This window comes from Manacus vitellinus, unplaced genomic scaffold (assembly GCF_001715985.3).
Source record: "Manacus vitellinus isolate BGI_N305 unplaced genomic scaffold, ASM171598v3 scaffold_50_pilon, whole genome shotgun sequence".
NCBI classification, from domain to species: Eukaryota; Metazoa; Chordata; class Aves; order Passeriformes; family Pipridae; genus Manacus; species Manacus vitellinus.
The window spans coordinates 4,897,530-4,918,135 of NW_021940612.1; the positions used below are offsets into that span (position 1 = coordinate 4,897,530).

The 20,606-nt window shown below is 37.3% G+C and overlaps 1 protein-coding gene across 6 annotated transcripts; it reads right to left on the reverse strand.

The window, feature by feature from the left end:
- Positions 1-1,156: 1,156 nt before the first annotated feature.
- Positions 1,157-19,362, reverse strand: HNRNPK (heterogeneous nuclear ribonucleoprotein K). 6 transcript variants are annotated; one of them, XM_018080950.2, is made up of 15 exons: positions 19,187-19,360; positions 18,999-19,078; positions 18,031-18,140; positions 16,598-16,654; positions 15,053-15,096; positions 14,101-14,173; positions 13,487-13,615; positions 12,400-12,528; positions 11,636-11,943; positions 11,236-11,290; positions 7,150-7,200; positions 3,246-3,267; positions 3,086-3,168; positions 2,457-2,626; positions 1,157-1,678 (listed from the first exon to the last, which is right to left on the reverse strand). In XM_018080950.2, exons 2-15 carry the CDS (start codon positions 19,045-19,047, stop codon positions 1,645-1,647), a joined length of 1,314 nt encoding a protein of 437 aa, XP_017936439.1. In that variant the 5' UTR covers positions 19,048-19,078; positions 19,187-19,360; the 3' UTR covers positions 1,157-1,644. The 6 variants fall into 6 exon arrangements, with proteins under 6 accessions (XP_017936439.1, XP_017936441.1, XP_017936443.1 ...); XM_018080952.2 differs by having other exon boundaries at positions 18,031-18,128; positions 19,187-19,359; XM_018080954.2 differs by having other exon boundaries at positions 13,487-13,600; positions 19,187-19,358.
- Between the last annotated feature and the right edge of the window lie 1,244 nt (positions 19,363-20,606).

Here is a 20,606-nt window from a genome sequence, read left to right on the forward strand (position 1 = left end):
AACAGGACAGCACCAAACTAACGACCACTCACAACCCCACTCGTCCGTACATATGCAAGCTGGAGGCACACAAAATTCGGCAACTGTTCCAGTTCACTCGCATTTCGCCCAAAACCTTTGCCTCGATTGTAGACTTCTCCCTCTTAATTAAGGTTCGTTGGTTAATCAGCCAGGTGCCAGCTGCCTTCCTTCTGACAACACACAAGGCTGATGGCACTGTATACTTTCTACAGGTTTGTTACAGCTCTGCCAAGTAGGCCAGCCTTGCACGCAATGTCTTAGCTCCTTGCCTTAACCATTCCATTTAATGAGTAGCTGCTCTAAAAAGGCCAAGCTTAACCAATGCTCCGACAAACCATGGGCGGAAAAAAAATTCCCAACCACCAAAATAACAAAACACAAAAGAACCCAGGCTTAGTCTGGACCCATCATATCCATATGTGCAACACACTTCTACATTTTTTAATCTGTTTTTATTCAGGAAGTGAAATTAAAACCTTTAACTATAAATACAAATGCCAAGGTATTACATGAGATATCTAGAGGCTTTATATGTTTTTTTAAAATTTCTCACAAATAATTCTTATGGAATTCAACATACATCTGGGAAACCAAACAAGTTTAAGTTTTGCATACAATTACAAGTTACAGAGTTAGATACTGTTAATTTGCCAATTTGCAATTTCTACCTCATACAAAAAAAAGCTCAGGAAACAGCTATAATTTATTCAGAAATGGTAGAGCAACTGTCATTTCTAACAGTGTTATCTGCATTAAGCAAGCTGTCTATAACCAGGTGTACTTTACCACTGTTTACTCAGTGACATCACAAAGTTTTTAAATATTTTATTTATATACTGTCACCAATATATATATGTACTGCAAAGAGGGCCAAACACTTGCAAAAATGTCAAGTTTTACACATCTGTGTGAATATTTTAACTTTTTTTTTCCCCCCAAACAGCAAAGCAGTCATTGTTTTCACACAATTTCTTTTTTGTCAAAAAAACCCACATAACTCCATCTATATCAAGGAAGCTGAAGAGCAAGCTTAACAGCAACTTTAATTCATATGGGGAAAAAAACCCAACCAAACTAGGTGTATTCATTTTAGTTATTATCTTATGTAGACCTGAAGAAAAATGACCACCAAGAATAGGTTCACTAAATTTATTTAAAAATCCTAAAATGTTTCTTACAAAAAAGCATTACATTCTGCACACTGCTCTCAACAGATACCAGGGACATGTGGCCTACCAGAATTCATCCCCCTTTAAAATAAGACACAGTGTACATAAAAGCAGGGTGTACACAACAATTACAGAAAAACATTACAATTTACCACCAACGATGAACAAAAATAGAATTCAATCTCTCTGCTGCTTCAAAATTTCAGTGTTAGTCTCGTGCTCCCTCCCCCCATGTATTTGTAAGGAACTAAAACATTACATCTGGTGGACAGTAAAGATTCCACTACACCTCAAATGCAGAACACCTATGAAGCAGAGGAATGTTGGCTTTTTAAACAGAAGCAGATTAAAAAAAAAAAAATAGGGGTGCAGGACTCCTTCAGTTCTTCACTAGTCTTAGAAAAACTTTCCAGAATACTGCTTCACACTATAAAAAAGAAAAAATAATCTTGCATTAGAATCCTTCAACATCTGCATACTGCTTCACACTATAAAAGAAAAAGAAAAAAGCATGTATTAGAATGATGGACCATACATCTTGCATCAATATTCATAATGACATTTTTAGAGCAGATTAAATTACAAATTCCTAACACATTTAAAAGTGAATAATTATATAATTCTAAAATATCAATGGCTAATAATTGTATTAGTATATTTATGGTACATTTAAATATTAATACTCTAAAGCCAAACATTCCAGTTAAAACATTAAAATCTACTAGGACAGCCAGAAGTTAATAAAGCAAATGTTATCTGAAGCTGTTAATATTTGGTAGAAAAGGCAAAGTAATGTCAGCAAGGTGTGAAATGCTGCATAACAGCACCAAATCGATTTCAACTTGTCCTGTAGAGGCATGGTCTGTGCCATATGGCAGACTGTGATTTGTTGTCAATTTAGTTATCTAAAAACAACAAAATCACTAGTCTTCCACACAGAACTAGGCCAACATCCACTGAAATCTTCTATATTTTCTACAGGCTCTATATAATTTATTACAAGTACTTTTTTTGCAGCAGTTTTCACCAGAGAAAGGAGAGGACTGCTTGGTTAAGGTGTCTTCCAGCAAGATTAGTTTTGAGGGTGTCTTCATTTTAATTAGAATGGAGAACAGAAGAAAATCAAGGCAGAACTAGCACTGGAGAAGTTAGCTTCAAATAGTTACTTAAAACCTGCCTTCTTAAAAAATTGATTCACAGAGCAGTTTTATAATGTACACGTAAATTTAAAACTGACAGTCGAGAGAATATTAAACGTTAACTTGCCTGTTCTGCAGCAAATATTGTGCATTTTGTATCTGGTCCTGTGTTCCTGTGATAGTTATTATCCGATCTTCTGAGCCTTCTAATGGTTCATCAATTTTGATTGAAGCTCCTGACTCATGACGTATTTGTTTGATTCTCTGGCCTCCCTTTCCAATAATAGATCCTGCCAACTAGGGAAGAAAGCAAAAAATTCATTTCCCAATACAACTTTCTTTCTAAAACAAGTTAGAAAATCCCAGTAGCATTTAAGTAGTTTCTACAAATTCAGTTTTAAGAGTTTGAATGGAAGCTTACTTCTTTACAGCCTAAAAACATCCCCTGCAGTATTAATTGTATAAACACAAATAGGATAAAACTGGGAGAACCAGCTGCTCATTTGTAAAAAACACGTTACACAGTCCATCTCTATTACTGAGTATTAACTCTTAGTAAAATTGTTTACTGAGTCTCTGAAGATACAAACCAATCCAAGAATACTCTTGGTGATTTGGAAACACTTGTTTTGTATTAGAAGTACTTATCAAGCACTCTAAGTACTTCTGATTCACTTCAGTAGTCTAAGAAATAACTGTGACTTTTTTTTTTTTTTAAGAAAAAGCATGAGTTGAAAGCAAGTCAAATTTACTTACATCTTTGGGAATCGTTACTTGTGTTGTGATGATGGGTCCACCAAGATCTCCATATGAACCGCGCCCCCCTGCATAAGAATAATCTGATTTAAGTGTATGCATCAAGCCCTTTAGTAACTATGTAATGAAGTACATGTAACAGTTTTACATAAACACTTACCATAACCAGAGCCACCCTCAAACTGTAAGAGAAAGAGAAAAAAACTCTTAAATAGTGAATAGCTATTCTTCATTAACACATTTTTGTCCTAAATATTGTATTGTTAACTTTGAGCCTATCTTATGCAAACATCTCAACCCTCAACCTGACTATAAATATAACTGTTGTGCTAGCAAAGGCATCCTGAGGCAAAGAGGGCAGATCAGAAAAAAAAGAGGTGAGTGGGAGATCTCTCATTAACCTCTGTCCATTTGGACAATGCTCTAAGGCACATGGTGTAATTCTTGGGGCTGTCCTGTGCAGGGCCAGGTGTTGGACGTGATGACCCTTGTGGGTTCTGTTCCACACAAGATATTCTATGATTGTGTGATTCTTATCCTGCCCTGTCAAAACCTGCCAGTTTACCATGGCAGTCTCACTAACTCAGCTTCTCATAGACAGCTCTTGATGCTGACCTACTTGTGACCCTTGGACTAAACAAACATTCAGATTACAAGATCAGAGTACAACCTTACTAATGCTACTAACATAGCTCAGGAGAAACTCAAGTCTCCGGTTTTGGTACAAAAAGTTTACCCACTGACTGTCAATCCTCCTACTTCATCTACACCTTTGGGAAAAATCCCCAGTAAGTTCTTAAGAACAGCTCTGTAATTTGTCTCTTGATTCAGACTATGCTACAATACTTAATATCTTTGAACAGATAATCATGACATGAGTTACTTCTTTTCCATTTAAACCACCAAATACAAATCACTACAAGCACTCCTAGCCCCTTTTTATTTTTAAGATTTGTAAACTTGTATTTGACATAAGTGTTTTGCTTCATCTAATGAAATAAGTGCTCGAGACTCCATATTCATATTTTCCCACAGAAGCAGAGAATAAATACACAAGGTTCCCTTGAATTCAACTTTTTAGAGACTCACGAGTTCTGTGACAGGAAGCCGGGGCTGCCTAAAGCTGAAACTGCTAGCAAAGCTGGTGGCATCTACACAATAATATTTTAAAAAAGAGTAAAAAAAAAAAAAAACCACCTCAGTGTGCACTGACTGCAAGAGATGAGCAAGGAGGAAAAAACTGAGTGCATCTGCCCTGCAGACATCACAGTGAAGGAACGGGAAAAGGTGCTCCAGGCACTGGAATGAACACCGTCCTTCAGCCGGTCGAGAGAACCATGTTGGAGCAGATGGCTACCCTGTATCCCATGCAGGATGCTACGCTGTGACCAAGCAGATAAGCCCTGAAAGAAGCTGCAGTTTGTGGAGATTCCAAGCCAGCACAGATACCTGGCAGGATCTCTGGGGGACCCACACTGAATCAGTCTGTTCCTGCAGGACTGTACCCCACACTGGAGCAGTTCTTGAAGAACTGCAGTCCAACGGAGAACGCATTTGAGGCATTTATGAATGATTGTATCCCATGGGAAGGAGCAGGGGAACAGTGTGAAGAGGATGGAATAGATATAGGTGTGATGAACTAACCTGCAACCCAACATTTCCTATCCCGCCTGCACCATTCATGGCAGAGAAAGTACAAGAGCAGGGAATAAAGGAGTGGAAGTTTAGTCTGGGAAGAAGTGAAGGGTGGGGAAAGGTGTTTTTAGTTTTCCTCCTTGTTTCTCACCATGATATTCAATGTGGCAGTAAGTCTTCCCCAAGTCAACCCTGTTTTGCCCATGATAGTAATTACTAAGTGATCTCTCTGTGTTCATCATGAGCTACAGACTTTCTGTCTTGCTTTCTCCCCTCACCCTGCTGAGGAAGGAGAGTGAAAGAGCAGGTAAACTGGCTGGGCAGCCAGTCAAGTTGAACCAACCACAACTACTTGTTCACAAAAGTTAAATTTTACAACTTTCCCAAAAATATTACTTACCATCTACCTTTTAAGATCACAATGGAAGCTACTCAGATCAAAGTGCTGAGCTTGTCCTCGGTCCCTAAGCAACTTGTATTGTCACATTACTAAGCGATACAGATTGGAATACAACATAATAGAGCTTGTACTGGAGTATAAATATGAGAGAATGAAGGATTCTGCTTAAGGCTTAATTCAGAGGCTGATCATACAGCATACTGCATACACAGAGACATATTCCTGTTGGTATTTGCCACAGGATTCCTTTTTGGACTAATCTGTTTTAAAGAAAAATCCTTTCTTTGATTACATCTGCTTCGCCAGACTACAGAACAACATAACTTGATAGCAGATTCTGTGTTTATGTAAGCTAAGAACTGACATTTCATATCAATTAATCAAAAATATTAATTTGGTGCCATTTTGCCATCTTCAAGATAGCACAAACATCTGCTGTACTTCATAACTTCTACAGTGGAGTCACTACATCACTGAACAAGGGACGGGCTACAGATGCCATCTACCTGGACTTCTGTAAGGTCTTTGACATGGTCCCCCCACAATATCCTTCTCTCCAAATTGGAGAGAGATGGATTCAAACGGGTGGACTGTTCAGTGAATAAGGAACTGGTTGGATGGTTACATCCAGAGGGTATTGCCAATGGCTCAGAGTTCCAATGGACATCAAGTGGTGACCTTCAGGGGGTTGGAACTGTGAACAGTGCTATTAAATGTCTTCATCAATGACACAGAAAAAGGGATGGAGTGCACCCTTATCAAGCTTGCAGATGACACCAAGCTGAGTGGTGCACTTGGGTCTGGGCAACTCCTGGTATCAATACAGGCTGGGATATGAACTGCTCAAGAGCAGCCCTGCCAAGAAGGACTTGAAGGTGCTAGTGGATCAGAGGCTGGACATGACCTGGCAATTTGCACTTGCAGCCCAGAAAGCCAATTGTATCCTGGGCTGCATCAAAAGCAGTGTGGCCAGCAGGGCAAAGGACGTGATTCTGGCCCCCTACAAGCTCTGGTGAGACCCCATCTGGAGTGCTGCATCCAGCTCTGGGATCCCCAACATAAGGGCACAGACCTATTGAAGTAAGTCCAGAGGAGGGCCATCAACAAGATCAGAGGGCTAGAGCACCTCTCCTATAAGAAAACCTGAGAGAGTTGGGGTTGTTCAGCCTGAAGAACAGAATACTCTAGGCCGACCTTATTGTGGCCTTTAGCAACTGATGGGAGCCTACAAGAACACCCGAGAGGACTTTTTAAAAGGGCATGTAGAGGGAAGAGAAGGGGTAATTGCTTTAAATTAAAAGATAGTAGGTTTAGTTCAGATATTAGGAAGAAATCCTTGTGCGGGCATTGAAGCATTGGAACAGGTTGCACAGAGAAGCTGTGGATGCCCAACTCCTGCAAGTGTTCAAGGCCATGTTGGATGGAATCCTCAGCAAGCCTGTCTAGACCAAGGTTCTCTGCCCACGGCAAGCGGGTTGGAACTAGATGATTTTTAAGGTCCCTTCCAAGGAAAATCATTCTATGATTCTATAACTTTCTTCCCCAAAACCTATCTGATTGAATGGTATATTTTCAAATACATTCATAAAAAAAGCATTGTAGTTTATCCAAAAATATAAGTAATAAGCTACTTTTAATATTTGCTGTTTGAAATTAAAAAAAATTTTGTGTTATGAAATTAACACAAAATATATATCCTAAGTGTATGCATCTACAATGCAACAGTTATGGAAAAGTTACCATTTACAAAATGAAAAAGGGTGTAAAAGAGGCAAAAAAGAGGTACTGCATGCAGTAGCATGCAGAAAAGCACGCTACTGCACAATTCCACATTTCTATTAACATTACCTCTCGTCAAAGGACACACTATTAGGACTGACAATAAATTCTGAGTCCAAAGAACAGCTTTATCAAGTGTTTAATAGATGCAAGTTGTGACAGACTACACTCAAGATCTCTTAAGAAATTCACCCAATCACTTAACTTGTTCGACAAAGCAATTTTCAGAAAATAGGTTGAACACACTCACCAACTCTGGTGGCTGCATGTCATCACAAGCATCCACATGACACTGCATCATCTTCCAGACACAACATAAAAGGAGGAAGAAAGGAAGCCCAGGTCATACAGAGTTTTAGTGAACTTGGCAAGCAAATACAATGCATACTAGTACAAAGACACCTTAACACCATAGCAAAGACTTGAAATGTTCTGAGTTAGACCACTCTCAAGACTCATTCCCTTTTAATTTTATTTTGAGGGAACTGTAAGTGGCCACACTCATGGTTTCACCTTCTTTCTGTTGTATTAACAGATTTCTCCTCTAGCAAAGAAGGTCAGAGAGCTAATGGCAAGGTAAAGCTTGAACAAGCCTTTTTTTCTGCCTTTTAAAAAAACCTTCAAGTGCTATTATATATAAAAATACTTTGCCATGCATTAGAAAAACCTTTTATTTCTGCCATCTGTTGGAAAATGAAGGCTTAGTAAGATTGACACAAATAACTCCAAGTGATTATGCCAACAGAGGTCAAGCAGGAAGGACACTGTTTCTCCTGTTCTACCAATTCATTTCCATATACCTCATACAGCCAAGCAGACTAAGAATCTACTGCTGACTAACTATATTAGAAATTTAGTTATGTTTCTAGAACATGATATCTAGCATTTCTTTCTTTCAGAATTTTACAGTTTCAGCAATTGATGTTCATTTGTGCACTCTAAAACAAGTTTCTGAAACAGGGTGTCTTAACATAAATAACAAAATATTTTTTGCTGCAGACTCATTTGTGCTGGTCACTACCAGTACTAGAATACAAACCAGATGATAAGACGGGCTGGGTAACACAAAGAGCTTCACTTTTACATCAAGTGAAAGAAAACGCATGCAGTCCTAACTGATGTAAAATTCTTTTGTCCTAACTTTTTCTGGGTTTTATGAGTGACCTAAGAGTGGAATTTTGTTACTTCCTTCCAGGATCTGCATGAATAAATAGTACAGTTGGCATACATTCTTCCTTTACTAATTTTTTACATGTCTGTTAATGTCACATCTCTTAAACCTGGGAATTGTTTCATATTTTCTAAAACTTATGTGTCTTTATTCAAGTGTTTATACATCAAGACACATATATATATATAAGTTTAAAAAAAAAAAAAAATCAAGAACCAGGAAGCATTTGAAGGAGCAAAAGCACATCACAAGTCCGAAGACACTCACAACAGTGTGAAGAGACAGTCCACTTAACAGGAGACATTCTGATTTAAATCTACATTAACTCAGATTTTAAAATTTTTAGTACTTTGAACATTGTAGTAACTGAGATAAATGGACTTCACGTGCTTGTTCACTATTTTCTACCCATCCAAGTGGTATCTGAGTGCATTTCTGTATCTGAGACACCACAAAGAATGAATGTGTTAAAAAAGAAATATAGGAAATTTAGTATTTTTCAGCTGACAACAGCCCTTATGGTCCACAGGCATTTGATCTGGAGTACCTACACACTGAAACATATAGTTCCATTTGCAGAGAAACAGTACAAATCTGTACTTTGGGAAAAAGCTTCAGAGCAGACTATAAGCCAAATGAACGTTTTTAACAGTAGTGCATAATTATATTACAACTGTAAGTCAGGCTAACAGACATCATCTTAAGTGAGTGACTCTACGTTGGCAAGAGAAATTAACCTATCTTTTAAAATGCAAATTGTTTTTTCTCATCTCAATCTTTAAAACACAGTCAATCCTGTTATCTTTCTGAAATTCCAGAACACTCACAGCTCAGCATCCAGTCTTAAACTGGACTCACAATCCACCTGACGAGTCATCAACCATTCAATCTTTCTGCCTTTATGGAAAAGAGAACTGGCAAAAAAAGTTTCTGTACATTCAATTGCTATAGGACTTTTGAGATGTTCCTCTATTCTTACCTTTTATTGCATCTATGTAAAATAGGATCCATGTGAAATAGCACTTTTGCTCTCTAAGAGCAGCTTTTCCCATCATTACTTAGATCACAAATCACAACAACATTGATTTACTCTAGTTTAAAACTTTAGCTAGAGAACGGTTGCTATATGAAACAAAGGGTAGCACAGGAAAACCTTACATTTCTGGCACGACACTTGCAGCTGCAGCTTAACAATCAACCTGAAGACCTCCTTTCTGCTTCCACAGTTTAGGATACTAGAGTCATGATTAACTAAAACTGGAAATTAAATACAATCTTTGCTGGGAAGCAGTGCTCCCTTTAACTAGGCTATGATACTTGGTCATAAAGGAGTCAAAGTCACAAGCAGCTTCACTATGAAAAGCAAATAAAAGTGCTTTTTTTGCACAAAAAAACCCTAACTGAAATTACTCCACTTGCTTGTAGAAACTCACATCAACAAAGTGAAGGTTAATCTGACAGGTTAAACCTAGGTCAAAATGGATTTTCTATTCTAGCTGGAATGGAATAAAAATAGAACACACCACTGCCCCAGAGTCTAGCTAAGTAAGATTGTGTTTAACCAGATGCCTGAAGATGGACAGGCTGCTCAGTTTATGTACTCTAGCACTGGCTTTATTAGCTGCAAACAAAAGAACACAAAACCTGATTCTTCCAACCAATTCTTCCTGTTTCTTAACATGTAGCAGGGGTAACACTTTTTTTTTTTTTGTAACTGTGTGGAAATCTTTCATTGTTTCTAGTAAGCACATGACATTGTTGCAATTTTTAGTTCCAGTACTCTTACTCCCAGGCAGGACATGTGTAAAAGCACATTTAGGTAGCTCTTTTCAAAGCTCTTTTCCACTTCTTAGCTTCATTTAAAAGAAAAAAAAAATCATATTATGTCACCTGTCATCTTAAAGAAGGTGTCAGACAAAGTCCAAGGAGAAGAGAAGGTTTTTTACTACAGAGATTCACTCTGTTGTGGTTTAAGCCCAGCTGGCAACTAACACCACAAAGCCTCTTGCTCACACCACCCACCCAACCCTCATCACCGAGGAACTGGGGAGTGAATCAAAACTATAACAACAATTTACTAATTGAAACAAGGTAGGAGATAACAATAACAGTAAATAATAATCTAAAGGGGAGCCAAACCCCAAGATAAAAAAAACCTAGTAGCACACAATACAACTGCTCACCACCCAATGACCACTGCCAGACCTCTTTGGCCAGTTCAGGTCACCTGTCCTGGCCATGCTCCCTCCCGGCTTTTTGTGTACATACTCACCGGCAAAGCATGAGGGATTGAACAAGTCCTTGACTTAGCATAAACACTACTTAGGAACAACTAAAACACCAGTGTATTACCAACATTATTCTCATACTGAATTTGAAACACAGCAACGTACCAGCTACGAGAAGAAAGTAACTATCCCAACTAAAACCAGGATAACCTCCCAGTTTTTCTTCTGAGGAAAGAGGAATCCTTCCTCAAAACAGCAGATAAGTGCTGGGAAGTCACAGTTCAGAAGCAACATAGAAGATTATCTGTAATCCCTTGCTTTGAATCTCCATATAATATGAGAGATTATTTTCTCTCTCAGCAAGTATTAATTTAGGATGCAACTCAGCAGTGGTCCTACCTCCAAGACATCTGGAATTACCAGAAAACAGACAAGAATTGATTCAAAAGAGCAATCACCTTCCAGATCAACTACAGCTCTTCTCAGATAACATTCTCTAATCTGCATTATAGTATCTATGCTCATGTTTTCTAACATTTAGTGTTAAGAATGTTTGTATAACTCATTGTTCTGACATGTTTTCTGTAGTTGAAAAATCTCCTAATTCTACTTCCAAAATCTCCTAATTCTATTTCTGTCATCCTGATTAAAAAACCTGAAAGACGGCCAGTGCAAAAAAACCTGCAGGGGTTAGCACAGTCAAACTTTCTGTATCATTTTTGATGGCAGAAAGGAAACAAAAGAAAATAGGTCTTGAATACCACTTACACCCCATATACTCCTCCACAGGAGGACTATTTGTATGGACAAAACATTTTGATTTTACCATCAGAACCATGCATATTCACATTGAGGAGCATATGTTCATCAACAATATCTTCAGACAGCACGCTAGCTGTGGTTACAGAACAGAACAAGGCCAATTTTAAACTCATACCATGCCATCATAGCGATCTCCTGGTCTGCCCCTTCGGTCATAGGACATCAGATCTCTAAAATGAAAAAAGCAGCAGCACGTTAATTACGTTATCTGTATTATGAACCAGCTTGTTTATTCTAATCTAAATTTTCACACTGATGGTTCACATCAAACTACGCTAACCAAGTACTGAATGACAGAAGTTACAGAAGTACCAGCTACAATCCTGGCAACTTACTATGGTGCAGTAGGTAATTAAACTGCAGTACTTTTCAAAATACTCTTGTCTAATACACATTCAATCCTGCATAATCACTAACAACGTGGAAGCATGGAAAAAACACCGGAAATATGAATATGATTCAGGAAAATACATACAACATCAGTTTTTGTATAATGCATTTATGCAACAACTCACCCGCCACGAGGAGGCGGTGGAGGAGGAAGAGGAAGATTACGAGCTCTGCTGCCACCTCTACCACCACGACCCGGTGGAGGTGGTGGAGGTCCTCTGCGAGGGCTCATATCATCATAATCTCTTCTCGAGGGAGGCATAGGTCGTCCACCACGACCAGGAGGCATTCGATCAAAGCCTCCCCTTCCACGCATCGGAAAGCCCACTGGACGTCCCCTTCTATCATCAAACATCATTGTGAAGCCACCGTAGTCATATGTTTCATCATAGAAATTGGGATCATAAGGCTGGGCCCGTCCTTTAATTGGAGACTAATACAAACAAACAAAACAATCCCCCCAAATCAATTAGGACAATTACAACTGGCATACTTAATTAATACAGCAAATATGTAAGTATGAATTCATGCATTTGGAATATGGTTTTGATTTTACAAGGTTACTAAGAAAGAAAATGCTGATGTGTGACAGAGAAACTACTGTTACTTATCCATAGCTTATAAACTTTGTCTTCCTTCCTCTTCAATTTTTTCATTTTAATGATATGCAAAGCATGAATAACAGCCCACTAGTACCAAAAATTGCTTTCCTCCCCCATAAGGTGCACCCCAATTTTAAACAATAGAAACAGTTTCAAAAGTTCCTGACGATCACTTTGCTCTTGGGAAAGCAGGACATACTGAATTCAAAACAAACTGCAAGACATTGTTTTATATCTAAGATTCATGAATGCCAATGAAAGAATAAAATAAATTTAATAAATATTACCTCAGAGATAAGATCCAAGATAATCTTGATGCACTCAACAACCCTATCAGGTTTTCCACCAATAAGCACCACTCTGTCAGTAGAATGAGGACAACATTCTTGAAAGAGCTTAATGGTGGTCTGAGTGTTCTGTAGAAGAAAAAAATTCAAGCTTGTCAAATATATTTTAAACAACTTTATAAACCCACTAAAACATTTTAAAAGAAAAAAATCCAAAATAAAATTAAATTCCAAGCTACTTAAAATTGCATGCTTGCTTCTGAGTTATCACAACAAATTTGAAGATGACATCTTTTAAAGATCAGTGGTAACATAAATTTTGTATGAAGATGGAAAAAAGTTCAATTTTCTTTTATTTCCATTATGACTAATTTACACCGTTATTTAATTAAATATTAGAAAAAGGATCATATAGCCATTGTGAGCTTACAGGCTGTATTAACCCTCAAATGAAGAAAACATGCTCTGGATACTAAGAGAGCAATGTTGCCAGGATTATGTCTAGTTATCTAGCCTTTCTCAACCCATGCACAGACCTGCAATGGCCTCTGATACAATGCCAAAAAGGAAAACGTGTTTTCAGCTCACAGAGACCATTACCCTTTTTAAATCTTATTCCTTCACTGAAGGAAAACAATGGTCTTCTAGCAGTAAGAATAATTAAAAAAAAAATAACAAAACCAAAAATAAAGCTCTTCTACAGTAATATTCAGACATCTACCATGGAGATGCTTTCGCCCTAGACCATTTTTTATGTCCAATGACACAAATAATTCTAGACTATGCAGAAGTTCATTCTAAAAGGAGTGATGAATAAAATTTTAATAAAACAGAGTAAAAATCCTCCCTTTAAAAACAGTATTCTACCACATATATTGTATAATCAAGTCCTAGGCTCTGTCACCACTACTCCTTCTGAGGGTCTGCAAGGAAGTTGCAACGTACAGCTCCATCTCAGAACATCAGAAGCACGTACACAGTATGTTCAGTAGGAATTACTGCACAGAAGATACTTACACTGGCCTCTTATGAACAGAAAACATGATTTATTAAACAAAAGACAAATCTAAGAGCAGGAAGCAAGTACCTCTCTGAGTTCTTTAATTTTAGCACCCTTGACACCAATAATTCCTCCTGCCAAACTCTGGTGAATGAGAAGTCTTAATTCACAGTCAAAGTCGCTGCCTTTGTAGTGTTGATACTGTATGAAAGATGCATATAGAGAAAAAATAAAATAGAAATAAGTTTTAAATACTTGGCATTTTAAGTTTCTTTTCTTCAAACAATGGTATGACTTATTGCTGAATTGTAAACCTGTATTTCCTTTGATAAGATCACAACTACTTATGCACCACTCCTCTAGCTGAAGTATCAGTTTTCCTTATTTATTACATTACTTATTACATTATTTATTACCTTATACTGCACAACTTGCAACAAAGACTTAACAAGGTACTGAACTGTGCAACACTTAATTTTTTGAAAGGGGGAAGGCTGTTCAAAATGTTAATTTAATAAACAGTGACAGATTGTCCTCCACCAAAAAAACGTCAACATGTAGTGTGAGCCATAACCCTTCCTTAAAAGGCCTCTGGCATTTATTTTTTTAATTTCCTGTATGTTAAAAGCAGAAAGTCATTCAGAACCATCTTGTTCAAAAGCTAATCTTTTACCTTTAAAACAAAATATTAAGAGACATACCTCTTCTAAAGTAGGGATAATCTTCTTCAAGATTTCTCCAATTGTCTCTATATCTGCACTTATACTCAAAATGCTGTTGAAAGCCACAATGCCAGACAAGATGGAGTAGGTAGAAAAGAAAAAGCAGAAGTAAATTTTTTAAATCATCACAGACAAAATTTTAACAAGATACACTACAAAGAAGAGTTTACAATTAAGACTCCCCGTTTTAAGTAAACCTGTTTGCTCAATTTATAACACATGCATCTTTGTTTATGCCCAGTATATACGCATGAGAAATTTAAGATTAGGTAGGTCTTGCAGAGAGAGAAAGACAGAATGGGCTTTTGGAAGGGCTCAGATTAAGTGGGCAAGAAATTGATGCAGAACTGAAAGTAGAAGTGAATACTCATGTTCCCCGCCACCACTAATCAGGATACCTTCACTATTACATTATGCTGGCACACCTTCTCATATTAAAAGGGAGGATATGCAAGTGGTGAACGTTGTATCTGGAATAAGGTTATGAAATCAGATTACTAATGGGCTCTCCAAGAAAACAAATACGAATGCAGGACAAAAAAGACAAAACAAATGAGAAGTGAAGGAAAGCGAACCGGAATTAGCATTTCATCAGAAATAATTATGAACAGGCAATGTTGAGGGGAGCAAGGTGGGCCACAAAGACAGAGCGAAAGACTATTTTGAACCAATTTGATTTACAATGCAGCAAATATGCAACACTTGAAGCTGTGCTCCTTCCATTGAAATAAAATTAGTGGATTGTTTGGGTGGGCAACTCACGTAAAAGTTCAGTGACAAAAAGACTTAATGGGGAAAATAAGACAGAAAACTTGAAAAAAAACAATACACCGTCTATAAGGGGATACTATTTAATTATATCAAAGGCAGGTAATAAAATACATTTCTCTCTTTCTAATCAGGCAGTGAGGCATAAACTGTTGGGACATACCGCTCGGGGCCACTGCTGTCTGGGACTGAAACACTGGCATTGTACTGCATTGGTCATTGGCGTTCGTGGATGTTGGCATTGGGCATGGGTATTCAATCAGAAGTTGTCAAGTATGGTACCCGTTTGGCAACGAGCACATTTTTGGGCATAGCCAACCAGGGTTTTCACATGGGCGTTCAGGGGCGGATGGGCCAACGTCATGGTGGGCAACGCAGGGGCAAGTCGATCCAGTACATGGGCAACGGAGATATATGGCCAAAAAAACAAGGAGAGGGAAAAGGGGGAAAAGCAATAAATTTTAATTTAATACAAACTATACTCATTACTCTCAATTAATGAAACAAGCTTAAGTTGTTCTGAAGACTAACACAATAACGGATTGCTACACCGACTGTGGCTTAACAGTATGGACCTTAAAAATGAGTCACTTGATCTGACTAAACTACTTTTTACTTTTAACAAATGACGTTTCAGTAGCAGGCTGGCTCATGAGGGTAGACACAAAACCTGTCGAGACTGATAGTACTAGAACCTTGGGCAAATCGGGAAAGTTTGTATTCCAGATCAATCTAAATTATCTGGACTTAGGTGACACACTGATTTACTCCAAGAGAAAAAAAAAAAAAGGAAAGAAAGAAAAAAACCGATAAAAAACCCTAAAAGAGAAGAAAAAAGAACAACTATCTGCCAAAGTTAGTGAGTATATGTCTGATTCCTGACCATTTCAACTAAAACCTCAATTCAGTTGCGGTAGTTGCTGAACTTAGTTGAAACTGATTTGTAATGATAAGTTGCCAAATCTTATGTTGAACAGAGTCTTGATAGGAAAAATTGTTGAAATTGCAGTTGATGTTAAGAACAGGAGGTACAAATGGAATTTAAGAAGAGTTGCCAAGTTTTATAAATACACAACGTTAACGCTCAGCATGTGCCTAATCACAAGAGTTAACCCACTGTAAAGTGTGAACGAGCAGTAAGTCATGACCATTTAAAAATGCTTCCAAGTAACAGAACAGAATTTTCCCTTAGTGTTTTATACCCATATTTAAAGAAAGAAACCTTAATGTTTTTGTTCTTCATGTGCAAGCTGTTAAGGAACAGATGGATGATGTCATATTGCTCTTTTTAAGGAAGTTAGACAAGTCCTCTATCACTGGGTTAAGCCAGCCACCTGCAGTGGTTTCAGCAGTACTATAATTGATTCACACGTACGGGAAATGGTGCTATTAAGGGGTTTAAGCTTTGTCAACATTTTTAATTAGGATGTTAACTTGCTTGAAGTGTGTAATTCAGCAGAATCCTATTAAAAAGTGAAGAGATTTAATATAAACCTCTCATCCCACGAGTCAGGCTGGGTTTTAATTGCAATAGAAATTGAAGAACTAAGTTATCTACTCTAACACTCAATACGAATGGCTTGTAACTTGATTATTGATGCCTACGGAGTTGAACTGCTCCCATTTCTAGAAATGCACGCAATCAAGCTTTCGATGTAGTGCTCTGAAAGAACTGGTGTTAAATTAGTTCAAACTCATATATACTCACATCTGTACGAAGTGCTTTAATATTTTTGCCACCTTTTCCAATCACAGCTCCAGCATTCTGGAAAATAGTTTTCAAGAAGTTAAGTTATGACAGCACAGCACAGACTACATTTTTGAACTCAAGACTAAAAAGGGTAAATCTATTTTTGCATTACCCTGCTGGCCCAAGATGTGAGGGCAGGCAAGCACTCCTTTAGAAAGCTTCAAATCAAATTGAAACAAACGGATACAGTTTATCCATCTTAAAAAAAATGATGACTAAAAGCTCTTACTACCACCAAACAGCAGAAACAAAAATACTCAGTTTTGCCACTAATATTTCAATTACAAACGAAGTTTCTAGGCAATTCTGCCCATGCTAAACTTATCTCATAGATTGTATCCCTTGCAAAAAATACCATATGAATGTAATATAGGTCAATGATTTGCTTGATTTAATTGATAATTTTGTATTTTTTCTTTTTTAAGAAGTACCTTTGCAAATTTCACTTTTGTGCTCCCAATATTTGATAATTCCAAGGGCTAATTTTGGTTTATGCCTCTGTAATGCAATTAATTTCTCAGAGCACTATATTCTGAAAAAGGTTAAAGTGAATGTTAACAGCCACCTACTTCATTCAAGCTATCAGGAATAAAGTGGCACATAGTGAAGAACAGTAATTGCAAAACTAAATTTTTACCAGGTTCTCTCAAGGATTACATATAAAATATTGCTTTTATTACACAGATCATACTTATGCTAAAAGCATGCAAAACATTTCATGGTACTCCATGTAAATCAACTGTTGGTCAGAAATGGCACATGGAATTAAGGCAACATTCTTCCATGCCAACACAAAAGACTGAGATACTTCAGAAATGACAAGTGATCCTGGAGCAAGTGTAAACAACAGAGGAAACTCATATATAGCAACTTTTAACTATTTACACTTGTCAACAAAATCCCTGCAAACCTTGAAGTATTACTCTCACATTTCTTCCTGCTGACACAGTTGAACAAGTTCAGTAGATCTGTTCAGGAAGGTTACTAAAATCCTACATTTTCATATGTCATATTTAATTTTAAATAATTAGCTCAAAATTCCCTAAACAGCTTCTCTTCCAAAGACTCACAGACAGTCATTTCCCTCAAAATAACAACATTCTACTCAAATGCAGACCTTATGATTTCTGTTGCTCTACTTCTTCAGCAAATAAATCCTTAAAAAAAACCCCTATATTGATCTTCAGGACTTACCTTTTTAAAAGAACCCCTGTGGACAATTCCATTGCAATACTCTTGCAACTACCACTCATACACATTGAAAGTTATTCCAATAAGTTATCTCATTTTAAATTAAGCATATATGCTTTCTAAACTTCTATCGCAACATACACTCTGTCATCATCTTGAACAATGCTACATGCAAAAATGGTAACAACAAGAAAGCGTACTTTGCTCTGCAGCAAGATGCGCAGTTCAACCATTTCATCTGTGTTTCGAGATCTTTTGAAGGCCTGCTCTTCCTCCATATCTTCTGCAGGACGTTTGCCTGTAGAGAGGTCCATAGGGGGGAAACATAAACACTTATTTAACTTTCTAAGTTGCAATAAAATGGAATACATGCCAAATTCATGCTCTGCACTACTAATACATTCTTTCATACTGGTCCAAAACCAATTACAAAAGCCTGTTCTGAGCATCCATAGCATGGAAACAAGTCTTTACTTCATCAGCTTCCTTACTGGCTAATTACTAAAAATGCATTTAAAAGATCTATGAACTTCGGCTTAAATGAGAATGTTGTTGAGAAGTTCATGACACGTTTTTTAAAGCAGCACCTACTTCATATTTATTTATAATTTACAATATATAATTATAATTTATAATTGGGGAAAACCTTTCAGGTATAAAGCTACAATGTAGTTTGTCCAACACTAAAATACTGGTGGAATAACAGTAAAGTAGCACTTCAGATACTGTTTGGGAAAAACTGGCACATATCAGCAACAGTGATGTCCTAGCTTCCTTGGTAATTATTCCCAAGAAATTCTGCATGAAGCGCTTTCGAGTATTTCTCATACTGGTATTCCTGCATGTACCAACTGCAATAAACAAAAAAATGGATACAGCGGATATTCTTACATGTTCACATTCTCCACACAGCTTTGAAATACTTTTTAATCCTTAGTCATAACTTTCAGTTACTTATCTCATGTCTAAAAGATGCCAACAGAAAGATTACGTCTTTATGCTTCAAAAAATATGTAATGCCACAGTCTAATTAAGACCAAAAATATTTAATACAGAATGCAAAACTACTGCTGATACAAACACATGGTAAAGTTAAATCATTACAACATTATTAACAATATTTTAAAGAGGTTCTTTCTAAAAAGAAATAGTCCTTTAAAACATTTACCATTTGTCTCTGTGTTGGTAAAGGTCTCTTCCTGTTGTTCAGTCTCCATTGCCTTTTTTTCTTATGTGGGCAAGCAAAACCTGTTGAAAAATAAAAAAGATGGTACATCTAGTCTGTCAAAAGGCAAAATGTACATCATGCTAAAGCAAAAACAGTAACAAAAATAAATGCCTGCTGCTAGAACTTACCGCTATTATATATCCTTGCAGAGAAAAACTCAGGTATTCTGGGCGGGATCAAAATCCAACAGCCTATTGCTTCAAGAGCCTATGAAAACAGCATATTTCAGTTGCGAGTCTCCTCACGTAACAGCTCTGATTCTCACTACAACCAAAACACAGAGATTTGACCTAAGCTGTCACAAATCTTTTCTTTATAAAAGAAAAAGCATACCCAAGATAAACGCACCACTAAGAGGAGATAAAAGTCAAGTCTGTAGACTTACATAAACTCTTACTGTCTGAATTACAGTTTTTGGGCACACAATAGTTTTAAGTAACACATTTACTAAAAATTATTTTGAGAAATTTAAAGTGAACTGCATTCAGCTCTTATTTTTAACATGTTATATGATAAACGTGCCTTAGTTTCACTTCATAAAAGGAGTGAATCTGCTCCTGTTGTTCAGGTATACACAATTTAAACTTGAAAATAAACCCCTATTATGGTAATTGTCAGGATTACTTTTACAGATTTTCTACGAACATACTAGCAAGCATTTGAGCATGCCTGCCAATCAAGTATAACTGATGAACAAAATACAAATTACAACTTCTAGCTACGCTAAAAAAAAAAAATCTCTTTTTAGAAATACCATCCTCTGCGTATAATCGTCATATAATCCTCTGTGCACACACAAGAACTCCAAAAGCAACTGAATCTCACTATGATTTTCTTAAATAGATTGCAACCTGCTATTTTTAAGTTTATCTTGGAATGCTAATAAATCACATTAGAGAGAAGTGCAGACAAAATAAATAATTTTGCAACTTATTATCTTAAGAAATGTGATTTACAGGCAATGCAGCAAAATCATCATATGTTTCCCTTCATATTGCACTAATTTCAATTGCCGCAACAAGTGGCAGGCACTCATTGTGTTACCAACAGAAAAAAACAAAACCAAAACGTGATTGTAACTTTATAAACACACTCTCAGACAGCTGTGTAACTGGTGCCCCGCCTGTAGGAGCTAACAGCATGCACTGCCTTCCCAGGCAATTGAAACAAGCTAACGGGCACGCAGAGTTAACGACACCGGCATCTCAGGCATACATTGCCAAAATCTGTGCTGCTACGCGTACGAAGAGCAGGGAACGACCAGTAACGGTGTAATAGCCTTCTCGGACCCTGGTTAATCTATTTCCAACTATCCCAAGAATTTCAGGGCTGCAGGGGGCGAACTGTAATATCAGTTACAGTTACAATTCACGGCTAAGTCTCCCCTAGTCAAACCTGCCTATACGTCAGGTGCTCTCCAGCCTCGCTCAGCTAGGTAAATCGAGGACGTTAAAATCACTAATTGAGTCGAGCTTCTTAAAAACACCGAAAGGCTAAAGCGGCCACGAGAAGCGGGACCAGCGACCACAGACCTAAGAGCTGGGAAAC